This window comes from Dama dama, chromosome 20, assembly GCF_033118175.1.
Source record: "Dama dama isolate Ldn47 chromosome 20, ASM3311817v1, whole genome shotgun sequence".
NCBI lineage: Eukaryota > Metazoa > Chordata > Mammalia > Artiodactyla > Cervidae > Dama > Dama dama.
Genome location: NC_083700.1, coordinates 106009188 through 106027457, shown reverse-complemented (window position 1 = coordinate 106027457; position 18270 = coordinate 106009188). Strand labels below are relative to the sequence as shown.

Genomic DNA, 18270 nt, shown 5'->3' with positions numbered 1-18270 from the left:
TTTGCATAAAGGGTTGTCGTTACCATCTTTCTAAATTCCATATATATGTGTTAGTATGCTGTAATGTTCTTTATCTTTCTGGCTTACTTCACTCTGTATAATGGGCTCCAGTTTCATCCATCTCATTAGAACTGGTTCAAATGAATTCTTTTTAACGGCTGAGTAATATTCCATGGTGTATATGTACCACAGCTTCCTTATCCATTCATCTGCTGATGGGCATCTAGGTTGCTTCCAAGTCCTGGCTATTATAAACAGTGCTGCAATGAACATTGGGGTGCATGTGTCTCTTTCAGATCTGGCTTCCTCAGTGTGTATGCCCAGAAGTGGGATTGCTGGGTCATATGGCAGTTCTATTTCTTAAAGCATTTACTTTAGAATACATGTAACTGAATTCGTTTTCTGCCCTTTTGAGATGCGTGTAAATCTTTTTAAAAGCTAAATAGGCCTCTTGCCAGTTTTACCACTCAGGGATGTCTTTCTCAGGGACCCGAGAGTGGTCTGTTTGAAATGTAATCATTAAGAAAGACAGAGCCCCTGTCTCCCAGTTTCTGCAGGAGAGCAGGAGCTGGTCTCCAGCTCAAAGTTGCAAACCTCCCTCCTCTTATGAAGATACGAGAAATTTATTTTTCCCTTGAATAAAGGCAATTAGCAAACCCAGGTGGCGCCCCCATTTCCCAGCTGAATTTAGGATGACCCTGTGTGACAAATAGTGCTGTCAAGTCCTCTTGCTTGAGAACTAGTTATTGATTATCTTGAGAAAATGTATGCAATGAGTTGTACCCGCTTCACTGTGTAAAAGTGTAAGACTTTTTTTCGTCTTTGCAAACTCTTGAGCTGCTTGCCCATGACATTCTGGTTTAATTCTCACCCAATTAAAATTTTTTTTCTTCCTTGTCTACCCTTGTGGATAGGTTTTCTAGGCTGGTGGGAGATTTTGTTTTTAATTATATTTTCTTTACAGGGGTTACTTGTTTCCGAGGTCTGTTCGCCAAGTCCCCAGTTATCTGTGACTTCTTTGGTAACCATGGCCACTGTACCCTGGTGGTCATTATTCAGGTTTCCATCACTAGAATGGGAACTCATTGAGGATGGACTAAGCCTAGTCATTTCGGAACCCTACTGCCAGCACAGTGCCTAGGTGCTAGGTGAGGGCTAGTTGAATGAAGGAATTAAAGAAAGAATAAATAAATGAATGGTTCTGAGGAGCACCCCACCCTCACAATAGCTCTGAAAAGAAAAAGAACAGAGATTCAGGCACACTCAAGAGTTGCTCAAAATCAAGCCAAACCAAATCAGACCATAAACCACTTTAAGAGACTGGAATTATAGGATTCAAGTACCAATTATAGGAAACAAAGGCTAGTGAGCAGGCTGGACCAAGCCTTGTCTGGCCTTTGAAGTGGGAGACCCGGCCCATGGAGATTGCGAAGATGGGGGAGGGATGCTAAGGGTCAAAGACAGGGGGAGGCTGGGAGCCTTTCTGCCTTTTCTGGAGCTGAGTGGTTTTTTAGTGACGGGCTTACTGGCATTCTCTTCTCTGGATAGCCCAGGCTTATCAAAGAGCAGGCCCAGGTGGGGAGTCCCAGGAAGCCCTAGAAGCCCCCAAGACCCTCCGCCCCACTGACCCGGAGTCCTTGTAGTAGAGGGAAGTCAAGCAGAGGTTCAAAGATACTGTCGTCCTCTGGATGTGGGACTAGGGGCTCTGGGGTCCCCAGGGGGCTGGTCTGGAACCAGAGGTTCTCGTAGGACTTGGGACTGGGGGTGAGCCCCTCCAAGAGGGGCTGAGTTGAGTCACAGCGGAGGTAGTGCCCAGGCCCTGGGCCTGTGGGGCTGCCTAGCACCTGCACATAAAACACCTGGTCGCTGTTGCCAGACTGGGGCTGAGGCTGAGTGGAAGGTACTCTTGGGTCCCCCTGGAGCACATAGGCCTGGACAAGGGTGGAGAGGCTACCGGTCCCTGAGCCGTCATTGGACTCCCAGGGCCCTGGCTTTTTCTCTTCCTCCTCCAGCACTGTGATCTTGGTGATGGGTGGCATGCCGGGGTCCCGAAGGCTGGGCAGCTGGAAGATATCCTGACATAAAGATGTGTGGTGAGGGCCTGGTTCATTTCAGATGTCTGTCCCAGCCCCTGTCCCTTCCTGAATTGGGGTGGTGGTGGGGCATTCCTGCTGTTCCTTGCTGGAACTCAAAGGATTACTCAGAGGATGCAAAGCATCTCATATGTGCGGGACACATGCTATGTGCTGTTCAGACAGCCTGGTGACTCTCCCCAATGCTTCTGTGTGTGATTTGTCCCATTTCACAATGAGGTGACTGAGGCTTCGAAATGGGTGGAGCTGGGATTCACACTCAGGTCTGCTTTGCTCTATAAAGAGGTGAAGTGATGGGAAGGCCTGAGGACTCATTCTTGGGGGAGTATCCCTTCACTTTGAGCCTGGGCTAGGAGCCTAACCCTCAGACCCATTTCCCTCTCCCTCCAGTGTTCTCACCTCTGCCGTGATGGTTGGCACCCAGGAACCCAGGCTGCTGTGGGCTGGGTCCGGGACACTTGGCCAGAGGGAATACTTCCTGCTGGAGAAGAGGGCAGGTGAAGGCTGGGTCAGCATGCCCTCCCGTCCTTCCAGCATTTCTCCTACCTACTCCCAGCAGCAGAAGGGATGACCCCTTTGTGCAGAGAGGAGAAGGAGGGGGGCCTGACTCCCAGACCTGAACCCTGTGGCCTGGCAAGTCTGAGAGGAGCCAGCCTTGCTCACTTGGGCCTTCAGTTCCCTTAGGCAGGGTTAACTAGGTGTCAGGCCTCTCAGACGGACTCACCTGGGTCTGCAGCAGAACTGGGCAGCCCCACAGAGGCAGATGAGCAAGACCAGGAGGCCAAACAGGCCCAGGATGATGTGCAGCTCAGACTCCTCTGTGGTGAGGGGAAAGCCAGGAGAGGTAAGAAGGCATGCATGTGAGACTGAGCCTCCTCCCTCAGACTGGGCTCCAAGGGCAGGGCTGGGTCTCCTCCTTCAGACTGGGCTCCAAGGATAGTGCTGGGTCTCCCCCCTCAGATCAGAGGATCCAAGGCTTATCCAGTTTCACAATGGCAGTCGTCTGGGTTAGGCCCCCTCCCAACAGCCTTGTCTGGCCAGACCCCATTCTCCCCTTACCTAGAGCCAAGGTCATCAGGGTGAGGATTGTACTGTTGGTGGCTCCTGCCTGGCTGGCGGCCATGAGGTGGACTTGGTACAAGCTGGAAGGCTCCAGGCCACGGAGGACAAAGCTATGGGTGGAGGCATTCAGGACAGTGGCTGGGAGTAGAGGAGAATCGTGAGCCTGGGCCTGCCTGCCGAACCTCCCCAAGGCCTCTGAGCAACCCCTCCCAGGCCTTCTGGGGCTGCGGGTCGCTGAGGATAGACTCACAGAAGGACTGGTCCTGAGTGTTGGTCCAGAAGATGGTGTAGTGGGTAAAGGGGCTCTTCCCCAGCTCAGGGGCCTCGGGCACCCACTCCAGCTGGGCCCATGTCTTGCCAATGTGCCTGAGATGCAACTCTGGGCCATGGGAGGGGGCTGCCAGAAGGGAGAGATACAGGGGCTGATGGGGAGTGGTGTGGGGATGAGGGAGCCCAGTTGGACTTCTTGTGGTTCCCTAGACCCAAGAACTGGGACACTTTGTGGGGGTGGGTGGTATAAGAAAGTGCAGGGGGACTCATATCCAAGCCTCGTTTTCTTAGGAACTTTCACTGAATCCCAGTGACTGCTAATAAGTGGCTGAGCTGGGATTTGAACCTGCTTTTCTTTGACTCCAAAGCCTTGCTTCTTGATTTCTGCCAGGCCTGGTTTTGTCTGGTTCACTATTTGATTTCTGCCGCTCATGTGATACCTGACCAGTTTTTGCCAAACTTGCTCCCTGAATTCTGCTGAGCTTACTTCCCAGTTTCCATTACCCCATCACCTGAGTTCTTTCCAGCTGCAGGGGTCTAGTGTAAGCCAGGGGTAATCTTAGGATTGAGGGGGACCATTTTCTGGGCCAGAGGTAGGAGGGAAAGAAAAAGTTTTCTCCTAATTCCAGATTTTGGGGGGCCTAGACAGGCCTTGAGAGAGAGGAGGGGATTCTGAAAAAAAGACTTGGTGGCTAACGAACCCATCTCTTGGGAGTAGGCATAGACGTGCTGGGAGGGTCCCTTGGTGTCCTGGTACAGGGGGGTCACAGTGATCTCGTAGAGCTGAAAGGGCCTGATGTTCTCTGTAGAGAGAAAATGGGGTGGGCGCTCTGGTTAGGGGCCAGCCTCTGATGATGGCTGGGAGCTAACCTTAGATTTCAGGGGTAACCTGAGCCTCGTTCTTCAGGGCTGGCCTCTGCAGTCTCTTCTTCAGATCATTTGGTGGGGGTAAGGGGCAACACGTGGGGGAGAGAGAGCTGGAACGGTGGCAGAGTCAGGGCTAGAAAGAGAGGCTCCAGTTAGACTATAGGAAGAACTTCCAGATTCGGAGGACGTGAGATGAGAACGGTGCAGGAACAGGAAAGACCCGGTAATATACATCTTTACAGTGGTTCAGGCAGATAAAATGGTCCCCCTGCTCCCCGGCCCTGCCCATCTGCCCAGCCCCCAGGCCTGTCTCACCCTGCAGCAAGGTCCCTGCAATGCTTCCGTTATGCTCCATCCTCCAGGTCATAGGACTGCCGTTGGGGCTGGGGGGACTGAGGCCCCACTCAATCACATAGCCCTGAGGTGGAGGAATGGGGGGCTCCCAGCCCACCCAGAGGCTGTGAGGGTCTCGAGCGGTGGCATGCAGTCTGCCCAGGGGTGGGCCTGGAGATAGAGTACAAGACGATGATATGAAGATGAAAAGAAAGGCCCTAGAGCTAGAAACCTGGGTTCAAATCTGGCCTTTGTAACTTACAAGCTGGGTGACCTTGGGTAAGTCACCCAAGGTGGAAATGATGATAATGAAGTTGCTGCCGTAGAGGGTTGTGGTGAGATTAAGTGAGACAGTACATGAAATAGGCCCGCTGTGGTGTTAGTGCTTGGTGATAATGAAAGCTCACCCTGTGTGGGTCTCTGTGTGTATTAATCCATTGAGTCTGCTAACAGTTCAACAAAAGTCCGTCTAGTCAAGGCTATGGTTTTTCCAGTGGTCATGTATGGATGTGAGAGTTGGACTATAAAGAAAGCTGAGCACTGAAGAATTGATGCTTTTGAACTGTGGTGTTGGAGAAGACTCTTGAGAGTCCCTTGGACTGTAAGGAGATCCAACCAGTCCATCCTAAAGGAGATCAGTCCTGGGTGTTCATTGGAAGGACTGATGTTGAAGCTGAAACTCCAATACTTTGGCCACCTGATGCGAAGAGCTGACTCATTGGAAAAGACCCTGATGCTGGGAAAGATTGAGGGCAGGAGGAGAAGGGGACGAGAGAGGATAAGATGGTTGGATGGCATCACCGACTCGATGGGCATGGGTTTGGGTGGACTCCGGGAGTTGGTGATGGACAGGGAGGCCTGGCGTGCTGCGGTTCATGGGGTCACAAAGAGTCAGACTGAGTGAGTGAACTGAACTGAACTGAACAGTGCCATTGGGGGCACTGCTACTGTCCCCGTCTTAGCAATAAGAAAATGGAGACAGGGCTTCCCTGTAGGTCCAGTGGTTAAGAATCTGCCTTGCTATGCAAGGGACGCTAGTTCGATCCCTGGTCCAGGAAGATCCCTCATACTTCAGATCAGCTAAGTCCATGTGCCATAACTACTAAGCCTGTGCTCTAGAGCCCATGCTCTGCAACATGAGAAACCACCGCAATGAGAAGCCTGTGCACTTCAACAAAGAGTAGCCCCAGCTCGCCGCAACTAGGGAAAGCCTGCATATGGCAACAAAGACCCACCATAGCCAAAAAATAATAAAAATTAAAAAAAAAAAGAAAATGGAGACAGAGAGGTTAAGTGACTGGTCTAGGGTCACATAGCTGGGAAATGGGAGTACTAGCTATTGTTATTGTGAATCTCACTTCATGAAGACCCATGTTCAGGGGCACCTGGGGGTTATAGTGACCAATCCCCTGAGAATGAACAGTTAACTCAGGGACTGTTTTTTTTAAATATTTATTTATTTGGCTGTGCTAGGTCATAGTTAGGAGAAGGAAATTGGCACCCCACTCCAGTACTCTTGCCTGGAAAATCCCATGGACGGAGGAGCCTGGTGGGCTGCAGTCCATGAGGTCTCGAAGAGTCGGGTACGACTGAGCGACTTCACTTTCACTTTTCACTTTCATGCATTGGAGAAGGAAATGGCAGCCCACTCCAGTGTTCTTGCCTGGAGGATCCCAGGGACGGGGGAGCCTCGTGGGCTGCTGTCTATGGGGTCGCACAGAGTCGGACATGACTGAAGCGACTTAGCAGCAGCATCAGCAGCAGGTCATAGGTAAAGCATAGGGGCTCTTTGATCTTTGTTGCAGCTTGCAGGATCTTTAGTTCTGGCATATGGGATCTAGTTCCCTGACCAGGGATCAAAGCTGGGCCCCCTGCATTGGGAGTGTGGAGTCTTAGCCACTGGACTGCCAGGGAGGTCCCAGGGACTGTGTTTCAGCTGGAAAACTTTAGAACTTTGTCTCCCATTTCCTTGGCAGAATAGACTCTGTTTGTGTGTGTGCGTGTTTAGGCACTGCCACCAGCTTAACTTGGTTCTGGCTAATGATAATAATAGTTGCTAACACGTATGGAGGTAAGGGACACGTATGGAACAGTTACTTTGTGTAGGCACGTGTCTAAACTCATGTAATCTTCACAGCAATGCTTTGAGTTAGATACTGTACCATTCCCATTTGCTAGATGAGTAAACGAGGCCAGGGAGGGTAAGTAACTTGCCCAGATCTCATTGCTAAGAAGTAACAGGATTAGATTTGAACCCAGGCAGCCTAGCCTCTGAATTTACATGCTTAACCACCATACTGTAGTAGCTATGGGCCCTCTTTACCTCTGCTTTCCAAGAAGACCACAGGGGTGGGATGAGAGGAGCCAGCCGTGTTATAGGCCTGAAGGAGCACCTCCCGGGCTTCTGGAGGCAGCTGGAAGGTACAGTTCAGCTCCGTGGTGTCACAGAGGGTTGGCTCTGCCCCAGCCTGGTCTGAGGGTCTCCGGGAAACCAGGTAGCCTTGGATCTGCCCGCTGTCTTCTTCCAGGGCTATTGGCTGTTAGTGGGCATAGGACGAAAAAGATAAGGGGATGCCCAGCTCATCTTGAGTGGGGGAAAGCTTCTAGATGGAGTGCCCGTGTCCCCGGAACTGAGCTGCCCAGACTGGGAGTCAGTCCTCCTCTCTCCCTCCCTTCTTCCCCCTGTGCCAGGTCCTAGAAGGGAGGAGAGGATAAAGTAACTCGGTGTGAGCAGCAGGCACCTAGCAAGGTGAGTCCTGCATCGCAGTCTCTGCAGAAGCGCACTGCCCAGCTTCCTAGTGCGCTACCCAGCACAGTGTGTGCGGATCACATACAGATGCATCCAAGCCTGCCAGACCTGCTGGAGTCCAGAGCCCCAGCTTGCAGGGGTCTGTTTGAGTCTGAAGAGGGGGAGGGATGGCCTTCAGAGGGGGTTACCTTCCAGAACAGCTGCACGGCCACTGTCTGGGGGTCCAGCTGCCTTTGACGCCACCACGTGTCCAGTCTGACGATGGGGGCTGAGGAGGGAGCAGGAGGGGAGGGTCAGGGAGGGCCCCGGAGGCCAGCCTGGGTCCTGATGGCTGCTCCCAGCCCCTCACCTCCTGCTCACCCCGTTGTGCGGTGATCAGCTCCAGGCTGGGGCTCCATTCGCTCCAGTGGCCGGGCAGGGGCCAGCGGGTGCAGCGCATTTGCAGGGTGTAGGCTGTGGATGGGAGGAGCCCACAGAGCTCATACTCAGGGGTCCTGGCAGGCAGGGCGCTCACCTGGTGGAAGACAGGCATGGCTCTGAGCCTGGACCTCTGTGCCCTTCGGGGCCAGCTCAGCTTACCCTCCCCTCAGCCACCCCCACCCCAGGCTCCTCAGGTTGCCCTCTGCCTCACCAGGTCCCATCCGGCTTCTCCAAGCCGAGGCTGGTGGCGCAGCTCACACTTCTGTTCTATGTACAGGCTTGGCTTCCAGGTCTCCCAGCGCAGCCTCAGGCAGCCTGGCTGGGGCGGGGCCACCCCAGGGCTGGGCTCCAGGGCCCACAGTGTGGGGGGCTCCAGTTTCACTGCAAGGAGAGGGGTTATCGCACACTTTCTCTGCTTCGTCCTACAGGGCTCTGCCTTGGCTTCTGCTTGTCTCCCTGTCTGTGGGTCCCTTTCTTCTCTGGGTCTCCATTCGTGGGATCTCTATATCTTCCCATCTCTCTCTGTGTCTCTTCATCTGTGTCATCCTGTTTCTGCAGGTCTGTCTCTGTCTAGGAGTCTGTTTCTCTCTCTGTTTCATACTCTTGCCCCAGGGCCTTTGCACTGGTTGTTCCCTCAGTCTGGAGCACTTACCTTCCGAATATACAGTGTCTTGCTCCCTCATTTCCTCCAAGGATCTTCTTAAATGTCATTTTCTCAGTGAGGCTTTCCCTGCCTGCCTTCTCCCCAGCTGTCCCTACCCCATCCCCTGCTTAATTTCTTCATCACACATACCGTTACCTGACATTTTATTATTCTTTGCCCACCAGAATGTAAGTGAGCAAAATTTCGGGGGCAAGATTCTTGCTGTTTTGTTTACTGCTGTATTCCCAGCCCCTAGAACAGTGCCTAGTGTAGAGTGGGTGCTTCAAGAAATTTGCTGAAAGAATGAATGAGTGTGTCTCCTTGCCTGTGTTTCTTCCACATCCCTGTACTCTGTCTCCATAGCTGTCTTCAGTTGAATCCCACTTTGTTTTTCTCCCTTCTCTTCCTGCAGGTCTTTCAGCATCTTTTTGTCCATCTCTGGGTCTGTGTCTCCCTGCCTGTGCCTCTCTGAGTCTGCTCATTGTGGGGACCTCTTTCCTCCCCCACACCCAGCGTCACCCACCAACGTCCATGGGAGCAAGGCAGAGCTTCGGGGAAATGCTGGTCCCCAGCGCGTTCCTGGCCTGCACCCAGATGCTCATGTCCTGGTACAGCTGCAGGTGTCTGCGGGGGATGGAGCAGTGGCTCTGCCCGTCCTCAGGCACGCAGTCAGGGATGGAATCCTTCTGCGTCTGGCATTGGTCCTGGCTCCTGCCAATGGGTCAGGCTTGGATGTAAAGTGGGGGCAGAAAGCCAGGCTCCCTTCTCCTCCCCATCTCTGCCTTGGCTGTCCACCCCAGCAGTCCTAACCAAGCTCTGTCCTAGGACCCAAAGTAATGGGACTGGCATAGGGACCCTTACTCACTTGAAGCTCTTCAGGGTGAAGCTGGTGGACAGGTGGGTGTCAGGGCCTGGCTCCCACTGGCAGATGAGGCTGTTGATTGTGAGGTTCATGATGCAGGATAGGTTGTGGGGTGCAATGGGAGGGTCTGTGGGTAGGGCGGAGAGAGTGAGGGCTTCAGGTGAGACCACTCAGAAAGCTCCCACTGGGACCAGTTGGGCATTTCCTTGCCCTGGGTCATGCCTTTGTCTCCATGCAGGGTGACCCCAGAAGGGCAGCCCTGGGGTAAGCTAAGTTATCCACAAGTACAGGGTCAAGTAAACAGAGCCTCCAACCCTCTCAACTTCAGCCTTTTTGACAGTAACAGTGTAGTGTCTGGGTTTCCATCCTGGTTCTGCCACTCATTAGCAGTGTGATCTTAAGTCACCTAATGGCTCCGTGCCTCAGTTTCCTCATCTGTAAAATGGGGGTAATGGTAATATACCTACCACCTAGGGTTATTATGAGAGCTGAGTGGCTTACTAGGTATACAGTGCTCAGAGCAGTGCCTGGCATATATGAGTGCTCTGTAAATCTTAACTTTCACTATTATTGATTCTTAAACAAGAAACTTGGTCTCTGTTTTTCATTATGAATTGGCTTGGCACAAATCCATCCTTCTCAGTTTGAGCAGAAGGCTGAGACTGGGGTTGGGGTAGAATGTGGTAGCATGCCCACCTCATTGAGAATGTCCTCCCTGGAGACACCTTCCTGCGGCTGGGGAGTTGGGCTCACCCGGCAGCCATATGGAGTAGTGGTTACTAGACTGGTTTTCGAGCCACACTGCTTGATAAAAATCTTGATTCCATCCTTATTAATTTGTGACCTCTAGCATGCCACTTTGCTAATGGTAAGGAACCCACCTGCCAATGCAGGAGACATAAGAGACATGGGTTTGATCTCTGGGTCAGGAAGATCCCCTGGAGAAGGAAATGGCTACCCACTCCAGTATTCTTGCCTGGAAAATTCCATGGACAGAGCAGACTACAGTTCATAGGGGCGCAAAGAGTTGGACACAACTGAGCAACTAACACACACACAGCATGCCACTTACCCTCCCTGAGCCTCAGTTTCTTCATCTGTGAAATGGGGCTGCATAGTACTACCCACTCATAGGGAAGATGTGATATCATGCTTATAAAGTACTTATTGAGCAAGAGCTCAAGAAAGAATAGCTCTTATTAGTATTGGCAGGAGGGCATTGGAGGCGGAGTGAGGGGATGGTCGCAGGGACTCACAGCCCGCCTGCAGCTCAGCCTGGTCCAGGATCTGCAGGCTGTTGCCCCAGTGTAGGCAGCAGGAGAGAAGGACCCGAGAGAGGTTGAGGTGGGGCAAGGTGATGGTGGACTGCAGGGTCCCGTTCGGCAGGTGCTGCTGCCTCTGCCTGGGGTGAAGCTCTGGTTCCAGTTTCCATACAATCCGCCATTCGGTGACCAGGTGGCTGCAGTTCTGGTTGATGATGCAGGAGGCCATGACTTGATCTCCCAGGCGGACGATGGGGGCTGAGAGGAGGATATGCCCACACTGCTCCAGGCCTGGGGTGGAAGAGAATGGGCCGTGACTCCTCTGGCAGAGCGGGGCTCCTAGACTCAGTACTCCTAGACTCAGTGCCTTTACCTTCTTGCTTTACCCTCCAAGATTCAGAGGGGGGCAGGTGCTGGAATGGCAAGGATGTGTGCAGAGATTGGGAGAGGCTCTTGGGTTGAGATGGAGATAGTGGTGTGGGGGTAAATGTTTATCAACCTGCTATACAGAGAAAAATGGGTCCTGGCTTGTAGCCTGGGCTGCTTTCCCTGGTGTAAATATTCCCACCGTGGCTGATTTCAAGCTACCAGGCTGACATCACTGAATGTGAACTTGGGAAGAGAGGTACACGATCAGTGCTTGCAAGCCAACACCAGCACGCCACCAGATGGAGACCAGGCCCCTCCCCAACAATGGTGAAACAATGGTTAGAATGATAAGAAGCCCACAGCCACAGCAATCTTTCCAGAATTCATATCTGATTGTTACTCCATCTTGACCACAGCACTTCAATGGCATGTTATTCCTCTGAAAAGCAGTATGCTGTGATGGATAAGAGTGTGGATGTTGGAACTAGACTGCCTAGGTTTAGAACCTGGTTCTATTGCTTAGTAATTTTGTGACCTTGATGTTACCCAGACTTTCTGTGCCCTGGTTTTCTCATCCATGACATGAAGATAAAAAAGCCCTTAACTTAGTGATGTTGGGAGGATTAGATGTGAGAATATGCGTAAGGCACTCAGAACAGTGCCTGGCATGTAAGTATTTGCTGCTATGATTAGGTTAAAGACTCAGATCCTTCTCACAGCCCTAGACCCAGATCCTTCTCACAACCCTCGTGGCCTGGCCCCTGCCTAACCCTCCCGGTTCCAGCCCAGACCATTGCCTCTCAGCTCCAGTCCCTTCAGCCTACATGCTATTTTCTGAAAAGGCCACGCTCCCTCCAGTCTCCCGATCTTCGTACCTGTTGGTCCTTTTGGAGGTGCGCCTTTTCCTTTCTGCCACCCCTCTTTCACCTGGTTGACATTCAGGCATCTTGCGAGGAACCAGACCAATGAGACCGATCTGATCAATCAGACCATGCCAGGCCCCCTGAACTTTCCCAAAGCTCATATTATCCTTCGTAATTATAGAGTTACGTGATGATTTGCTACTCTGTGCCCCCAGCTAAACCATAGGTTCTGCGAGGCCAGAACCCCTGGCTGTTTCGCTCACTGCTGCATTCCCAGAGCCTAGTGCCGAGCAGGCCCTTGGTGAATGTGTCTGGAATAAAGGAACAAGCACTGGACCTTGCCCACAATGCCTTCTCTCCTCTCCCAGCTGTTCTGCAGCCCATTTTGCTGATGGGAATGCTGAGGCCCCAAGAGGAGGAGCAATTTGTTCTTGGTCACAGAGCAAGTTTATAGGGCTCCTATCGCATCACAGACTCAGAATTTCAGACCAGAAGGACTCTTGCCAACTGTTTACTTCAAAACTCCACCAAGTCCTCTCCCACAGGGCTAGGATGATCTGTTTTTGTATGGCCTACCAGCTGAGAACACTTTTTATATTTCTAGAGGGTGAAAAACCAAACCAAACAACAAATAAGCAAAACATGCCACAGAGACTATGTGGCCTGCAAAGCTGAAAATTACATCAAAGTTTGCTGACCCCTGCTGTGCCTCGGCTTGCATACTCCCAGAGATGGGAGGCTCCGCACCTCTTAAGATAGTCTCTGTAGTACGGAGAGCTCTGCCTGGGATTCATTTAAAAAAAAATTATTATTATTTTTTTGTCTGCACCATGTGGCACGTAGGATCTTAGTTCCATGACCAGGAATTGAACCTGTGCCCCCTGCAGTGCAAGTACGGAGTCCTAACCTCTGGGGACTCCGCCAGGGAACCCAGGGAAGTCCTGGAGATTCTTTGCTTCGGGATTAAAGCTGCCTTCTCCCGGCTTCCGCCCTGATCCCTCTACTGCCCATGAAGCCTGCACAGGACCCAGAGGTTTCTTCTGACAACCTGGTAGAGATTTGCAGATAAGACCTGGGTCTCTTGCACCTTCCCCGGGCTGGCTAGCCCAGGTCCCCTCACCTTTCCCCAGAGGTGGTGGTTTGCCTACAGAGGTCTGTGCGTGGGAGCCCAGTTGCCCCGCATCTGTGGCCCAGTCGATTCTTTGGGGATTCTCTGGGAACCCCAGGAGCACTGTGACAGTTCAGGGAAATGACTCCCTCCTCCACCCCCAGCATCTCTCCCAGTGATCCCTCCACCCCATGGCACCCTCACCCATGACCACACTCACTTCTGGGGAGCAGCAGGATGATCAGAGCAGCTCCCACCAGGCTCCAGGCTCCCAGCCCCACCATCGTGCCAGCTTGGTCCTCACCTGGAGGCAGAGTGGGTGGTGAAGGTCATGGGCTTTGGAGTCAGAGCTGAGCTTAGTCCTTGCTCTACTACAGTGCAGCTTCAGCCAGGTTACTTGACCTCTCTGAGCCTGGTTGCTCTGCCAAATGAAGGTAACAAAAACGTATACTGCATAGGGTTTGGGGAGGAAGACCAAAAATGATGCAAGTCAAGGGCATCGCACAGTGCCTGGCACATAGGAAATGACTCTCAAATGACTGTTATTATTATACGTGCCTTTAAGGAGAGAGGAGAGAAGGGAGCCACAGGGAACAACATTCTTCCCATTCCCTTCTGTTTTAGCTGGTCTCCCTGACCCCAACCTGCTGAAAGCAGAGCCTGAGATGAAAGCTTGCCTGCAGGTAGTTTATTGGGGAAGACTCCAGGAACAGAGTAAGGGAGTGGGGAGAATGAAATGGGTAAGAAGGAAAGCCAACACAAGGGTGAGTCGTCAAACTGGGGACAGCTGGGGCTCGATCCTGCTGGAATCTTGCAAGGAGCCACGTTGAACTTGCCTCAGAACTTGGCTGGCAGAGAGGATGGGAACATTGTCCGCCAGTTCCTGCCCCCTGTTGGTCAAGGGCTGTCCCTTGGGGTATTAACTCCCTGGCACATATCACATTGCACATGTCTGAGTACCGGGTAGGTCCTCCAAGGTGAGCCATGCTCAAAGAGTCAGAGATACTCACTGCCTGGCAGAAAGGGACTGCTCCACGGAACAGCTGAGGACAGGTTACACCTTGAAAAGCTGGCTTCCACAGCAATGCCTAAAGGAAAGGGTGGGTTGAGAGGGTACCCCAATTCTGGGCACAGACCTCTAGAGGCCTTCTGGGACCAGATATCCTGTGGTCATAGCGACAGTGCCCAGATGGAGGGAGCATTAGTTCATTAGTCTCAGGAAGTAAGCAAAGGTTTCTATTGCTGGGGTGGCTTCCAGCCTTTCCACTCTGCTCCCACTGGGGTCTTGGGGCCAGACACCTGGTCCTCCAGCACTAACTGATGCTCTGGATGGCAGATCAGTGGGAATCGCTGACAAGCTTGTGCATGTACATACGTGAACACATACATGTAGGTTGTGTCCCAACCGATCCCCTGTGCTCAGAAAAGATTAAACTTCTTTCCCTCCAAGACAGAGGCGTGAATAAGAACTGCAGATACCCAAAACTGTTTCTGCCTGCAGGGGTCCTTATATGTTGCAGTATCAGGATACCAGGTGAATGCTAGCCCCTATGTCATCTTTTTGCAAATCAGGAAAAAAGCACCCCTTCCTCTGGACAAATGCAGCTCCACACAAGGACCTGGCAACTAGAGAGCAGGCTGGATTTCAGCCTCTACTTTCTGGGCAGCTTTGCGCAGTGAGAAACCCGCACAATTGTTCAGAGGACCCCAGTCTACCAATTAGTGGTTGGCAACCTTGTTCCTACGGCATCCAGTTTGACTATCCACTAACACACACTTGTTGGGGAAGATTTAGCCTCCTTGGCTCAGATTTTGGGACACTGGTGCCCGTCCCAATGTATTTTTGATCATATCCCAGCCCTACTGCCCAGCGAGGTACCACTTCATCCCTCTCCACTGGCTCCCAGTGGGCAACCCAACCCCAAATCCCAAGGGCCCAGGCATCTTCTCCTTGGGTCGCCAGGGGTTGGCACATTTGGCATCAGTCCCTGGTCACCCATGGCAGCCTTGGATGTTCCCCACCCCAGCCGAGAGGGATCTGGGACCAGGTGGAGCATGGCGTCACTTTCTGGGGGCCCAGCTTTGAGTCAGACCACCTAGTCTGAACCCCAGGTCCACCACTTACCAGCTTGGCGACCTTGGGCAGATTATTCCACCTTTCTGAGCCTCGGTTACCCCATCTGTGAAGGAAGGATAACAATAGCTCCTGCATCTCCGGGTCGGGGTGAGGATGAAATGAGATGGTCTGTGATAAAGGCACTTAGCGTGGAGCTTGCATAGAGGAAGCTCTCCATAAGCATGTTATTTTCATGCACCATGAAGCGGACACCACCTCATGGACTCAGCATGCTTAGTACCTCTCTCCCCTGCTCACCAACTGTGTGGTCTCTGCCTCCTAGGACTGCCACCTTGCTTTTGTCTGTGTCGCATTTCATGTTTCAAAGCCCCGTTTCTGGGTTCCCTGTTCCTTAGCCCCCCAGTCTCCCCCTTTGCTTCCAGCCATCCCTGCTCACTCTCTGGACTCTGGAGTCCCAGCACGCTGTGTTGTCCCCTGGGGTCACTGCATTACCAACCCCTGCCCCCCACCACCTTTCTGTTTTCCTCTCCTTTCCATCCCATCACACTCAGCCTTCCCTCTTCCCCCTTCTCCAGTTCACGCCTCTGTCTCCCCTGTTCTTTTTACTCCCCTTCACGTGAAGAGTCTTTCCTTGGGAAGAGGGTTGGGGAGAGGAGGGGGCTGGGACAAAACAAAGGGAGAGGACTTCCTAGATGTGGTTCAGACAGAGAAAGACGGGTGGGAAAAGTAGGAAAGTGGGATACACAAGCCAAAATGCTGGAGAGAGATCACGGAGAGAAAGACTGAGGCGGGAGAGAGAAAGGAGCCTGAGACAAGGGATGGTGATACTCAGGACGGAGGCACTCGGAGGCTGAGAAGAAAGAGATACTCAAGAGAGTTTAAGACTCAAGAGACAAAGGGACCCTTGAGAGACAAAAAGAGGCACAGAGAGACTCTGAGACAGACAGAGAGGAGCTCAGAGCCAAGGCAAGCCAGAGAGGGGCTGAGGAGGAAAGAGAGAAATTTACATGGAGTGGCATTTACGTGGAGACTGGAAGCAGTTAAGGCACAGGTTGTGAGAGAGACTTGGAGGCAAATAATGAGTATAACCTTCCCTGAATCCAGCCCTTTCTTGAGCCCAGCTCAGTGTCCCAGAGAGATATTTATCTGTCTGTGACTTCCCAAATGCAGCACCCACCCCCCAAAAAAGTAGGGGCACCTTTGGAAAAGAGACTCAGTGTTGAGGGCTCCTGGTTCCCAGGGGTAAATTCTTAAGGCTGGAGTGCTGGTCCAAGGTCACCAAGGGGCGCGTGCCCTTGGCAGAGCGGAGGGAGTGGACCTGAGATTCCAGGGTCCCATCATTCCCAGGCCCAGTCCTCCCAGGGGCTCCCCTACTCACGCTGGAGCCTGCGGCTGGCCGGGCGCCCGGCCTCCCCGTCTCTGCTCTCCCCTTCAAGGCAAGTTCCTGAAAACAGCCGCAGCCGGGCTTCTGTCCCCAACCCTGTCGTTAATGGCTCCGTCTCTGACAGGCGCAGGGGCTGCCGATTGCAACACCTGCCCAGCTCCTTCCCTCCCTTGCATTGTGGACGCGGGCACTGGGCACCCCCTTCCTCCCAGGAAGGAGCCTGGGAGGGAAGCCTGCAAGGCCTGGGCAGCCTTCCTGCCTTGGGGGTCTTAAAGGGGCTGAGGGATGTGGCAATGTTGTCCCCCACCTCTGCCTCCGGATTTCCTGACTCAAAGCTTTGAGGCTGGCAGGGCCTGGGCTCCAACCCGCCTGGGTGCCATTCCCGTGCCCCCCCTGCCCTGGGGGAGCATCACTTGGAGATAGACCCTGGCTCGAAGGCTCGCTCGACCCTAAGCCTCTTTTTGGCACTGACTTTGGGGCCCTGATCCTCCCAATATTCAGGGGGCGGCCTCCAAGGTTACAGGGAATTCTGGAACACAGTACCTTCCTCCCTGCTCCCTCTGCATGTTCCCCGCTGCTGCCCGAAGGCCAGCAGAAATACAGAGAAATACAGAAGACAGAGAAATACAGACTCTGGGGAAAAATACAGACTCTGGGGACAAGGCAGGGGCCACTCATGAGGCTCCGGTCTTCATAGGCTCACGAGACATTAATAATCACTGTTCACTCACAGTGATTCTGCCAAACTGAATGTTTTTTCATTGAGTGCAACAGACTACATTTTATGTCTTTCATGGTCTGTATCCATGAATACCCTGCAGCTGTTTACGAATAATTTTCTGTGCATTTTTCTGAAGACAGCATATGACACGTTTTAGGAAAAGTGAGCTTCTGAGTCTGTTGCGAGGGGGCAGACTTGGGCTCCGGTTCTGGTTCCAGTTCAAAATATCCAACTGTCGGCAGCTACCTCTCTGAAGCGCCCCATAGGATCCACATGCTCAGCAAATCCCATCGACTCTTCTTTCAAAATATTAGAACCAGACTCTTGAGTAGATAGGTATTCACCGTAAAGTTCAATTTGGCCATATGTTTGGATATTTTCCTGATGAAAAGTTGGAAAATATAAATATCACTTAAACCAATAGCAGCCAGCTCTAAGCCATCCTTTCTCTTACCTGGATGACTGCAATGACCCCCCCTTCCCCTCCTCCTTCCATTCATCCTTGTCCTGACCCGTACCCCCACCCATCTATTGTTCCTTCAGCAGCCGGTGTGATGCTGATCAAACAGAAGTCAATTCATGTCATCCTCTGCCCCAACTCCCAGTGGCTCTCATCTCACTCAAAGTCAAAGCCTTTTCAACAACCTACAAAGCCCTTTTCAACCAGGGGTTCCCTCTGGCCCTTCTCCTGTGATTATTTTCCCACTTGCTGCTCTGTTCCAGCCATTCTGTTGTACTCTTTAGGCTCCCTCCTGCCTCAGGGCCTTTGTACTTGCTGTTTCCTCTGCCTGGACTAATTTCCCCCAGATAACTAAATGGGTCACTCCCTCCCCTCCATTTGATCACAGAGTGACTGCTCAAATGTCACTTTCTCATTGAGGCCCTTGCTGACCACCCTTTAAAAATTGCAACCACCCCTCACTCCCTAGCTCTCTTTCCCCTTTAATATTACCTCTTCACCACCTGACACTGGCTGTCCCTACCCCCTAGAATGGAAGTTCCATGAGAGCAAGAGTTTTAGTCTGTGTTGCTTAAAAACATATCTCCAGGGTCTTCAATCCATCTTTCACGTGATGAGCCCTCGATACAGGTTTGTTGAATGAATGATTGAGTGGATGCACCTTCCCTCCACTTCACCAAACCTGTCCCCAATCCCTGCATACCTCATCTTGTTAAATGACACCACC

At 52.3% G+C, this 18270-nt stretch overlaps 1 protein-coding gene across 5 annotated transcripts; it reads right to left on the bottom strand.

Moving 5' to 3' along the window:
• Positions 1-1295: 1295 nt before the first annotated feature.
• Positions 1296-17348, bottom strand: CSF3R (colony stimulating factor 3 receptor). Of its 5 annotated transcripts, none has more exons than XM_061122363.1 (18): positions 17330-17348; positions 15027-15081; positions 13912-13989; positions 13122-13205; positions 10556-10852; positions 9303-9426; positions 8961-9148; positions 8006-8175; positions 7735-7888; positions 7563-7642; positions 6949-7162; positions 4608-4796; positions 4127-4228; positions 3406-3552; positions 3153-3293; positions 2818-2911; positions 2493-2574; positions 1296-2075 (listed from the first exon to the last, which is right to left on the bottom strand). In XM_061122363.1, the coding sequence occupies exons 4-18, from the start codon at positions 13183-13185 to the stop codon at positions 1596-1598; spliced, it is 2526 nt and encodes an 841-aa protein (XP_060978346.1). In that variant the 5' UTR covers positions 13186-13205; positions 13912-13989; positions 15027-15081; positions 17330-17348; the 3' UTR covers positions 1296-1595. The 5 variants fall into 5 exon arrangements, with proteins under 5 accessions (XP_060978346.1, XP_060978345.1, XP_060978347.1 ...); XM_061122362.1 differs by lacking the exon at positions 17330-17348 and adding an exon at positions 16357-16520; XM_061122364.1 differs by lacking the exon at positions 17330-17348 and adding an exon at positions 16357-16519 and having other exon boundaries at positions 2493-2571.
• Between the last annotated feature and the right edge of the window lie 922 nt (positions 17349-18270).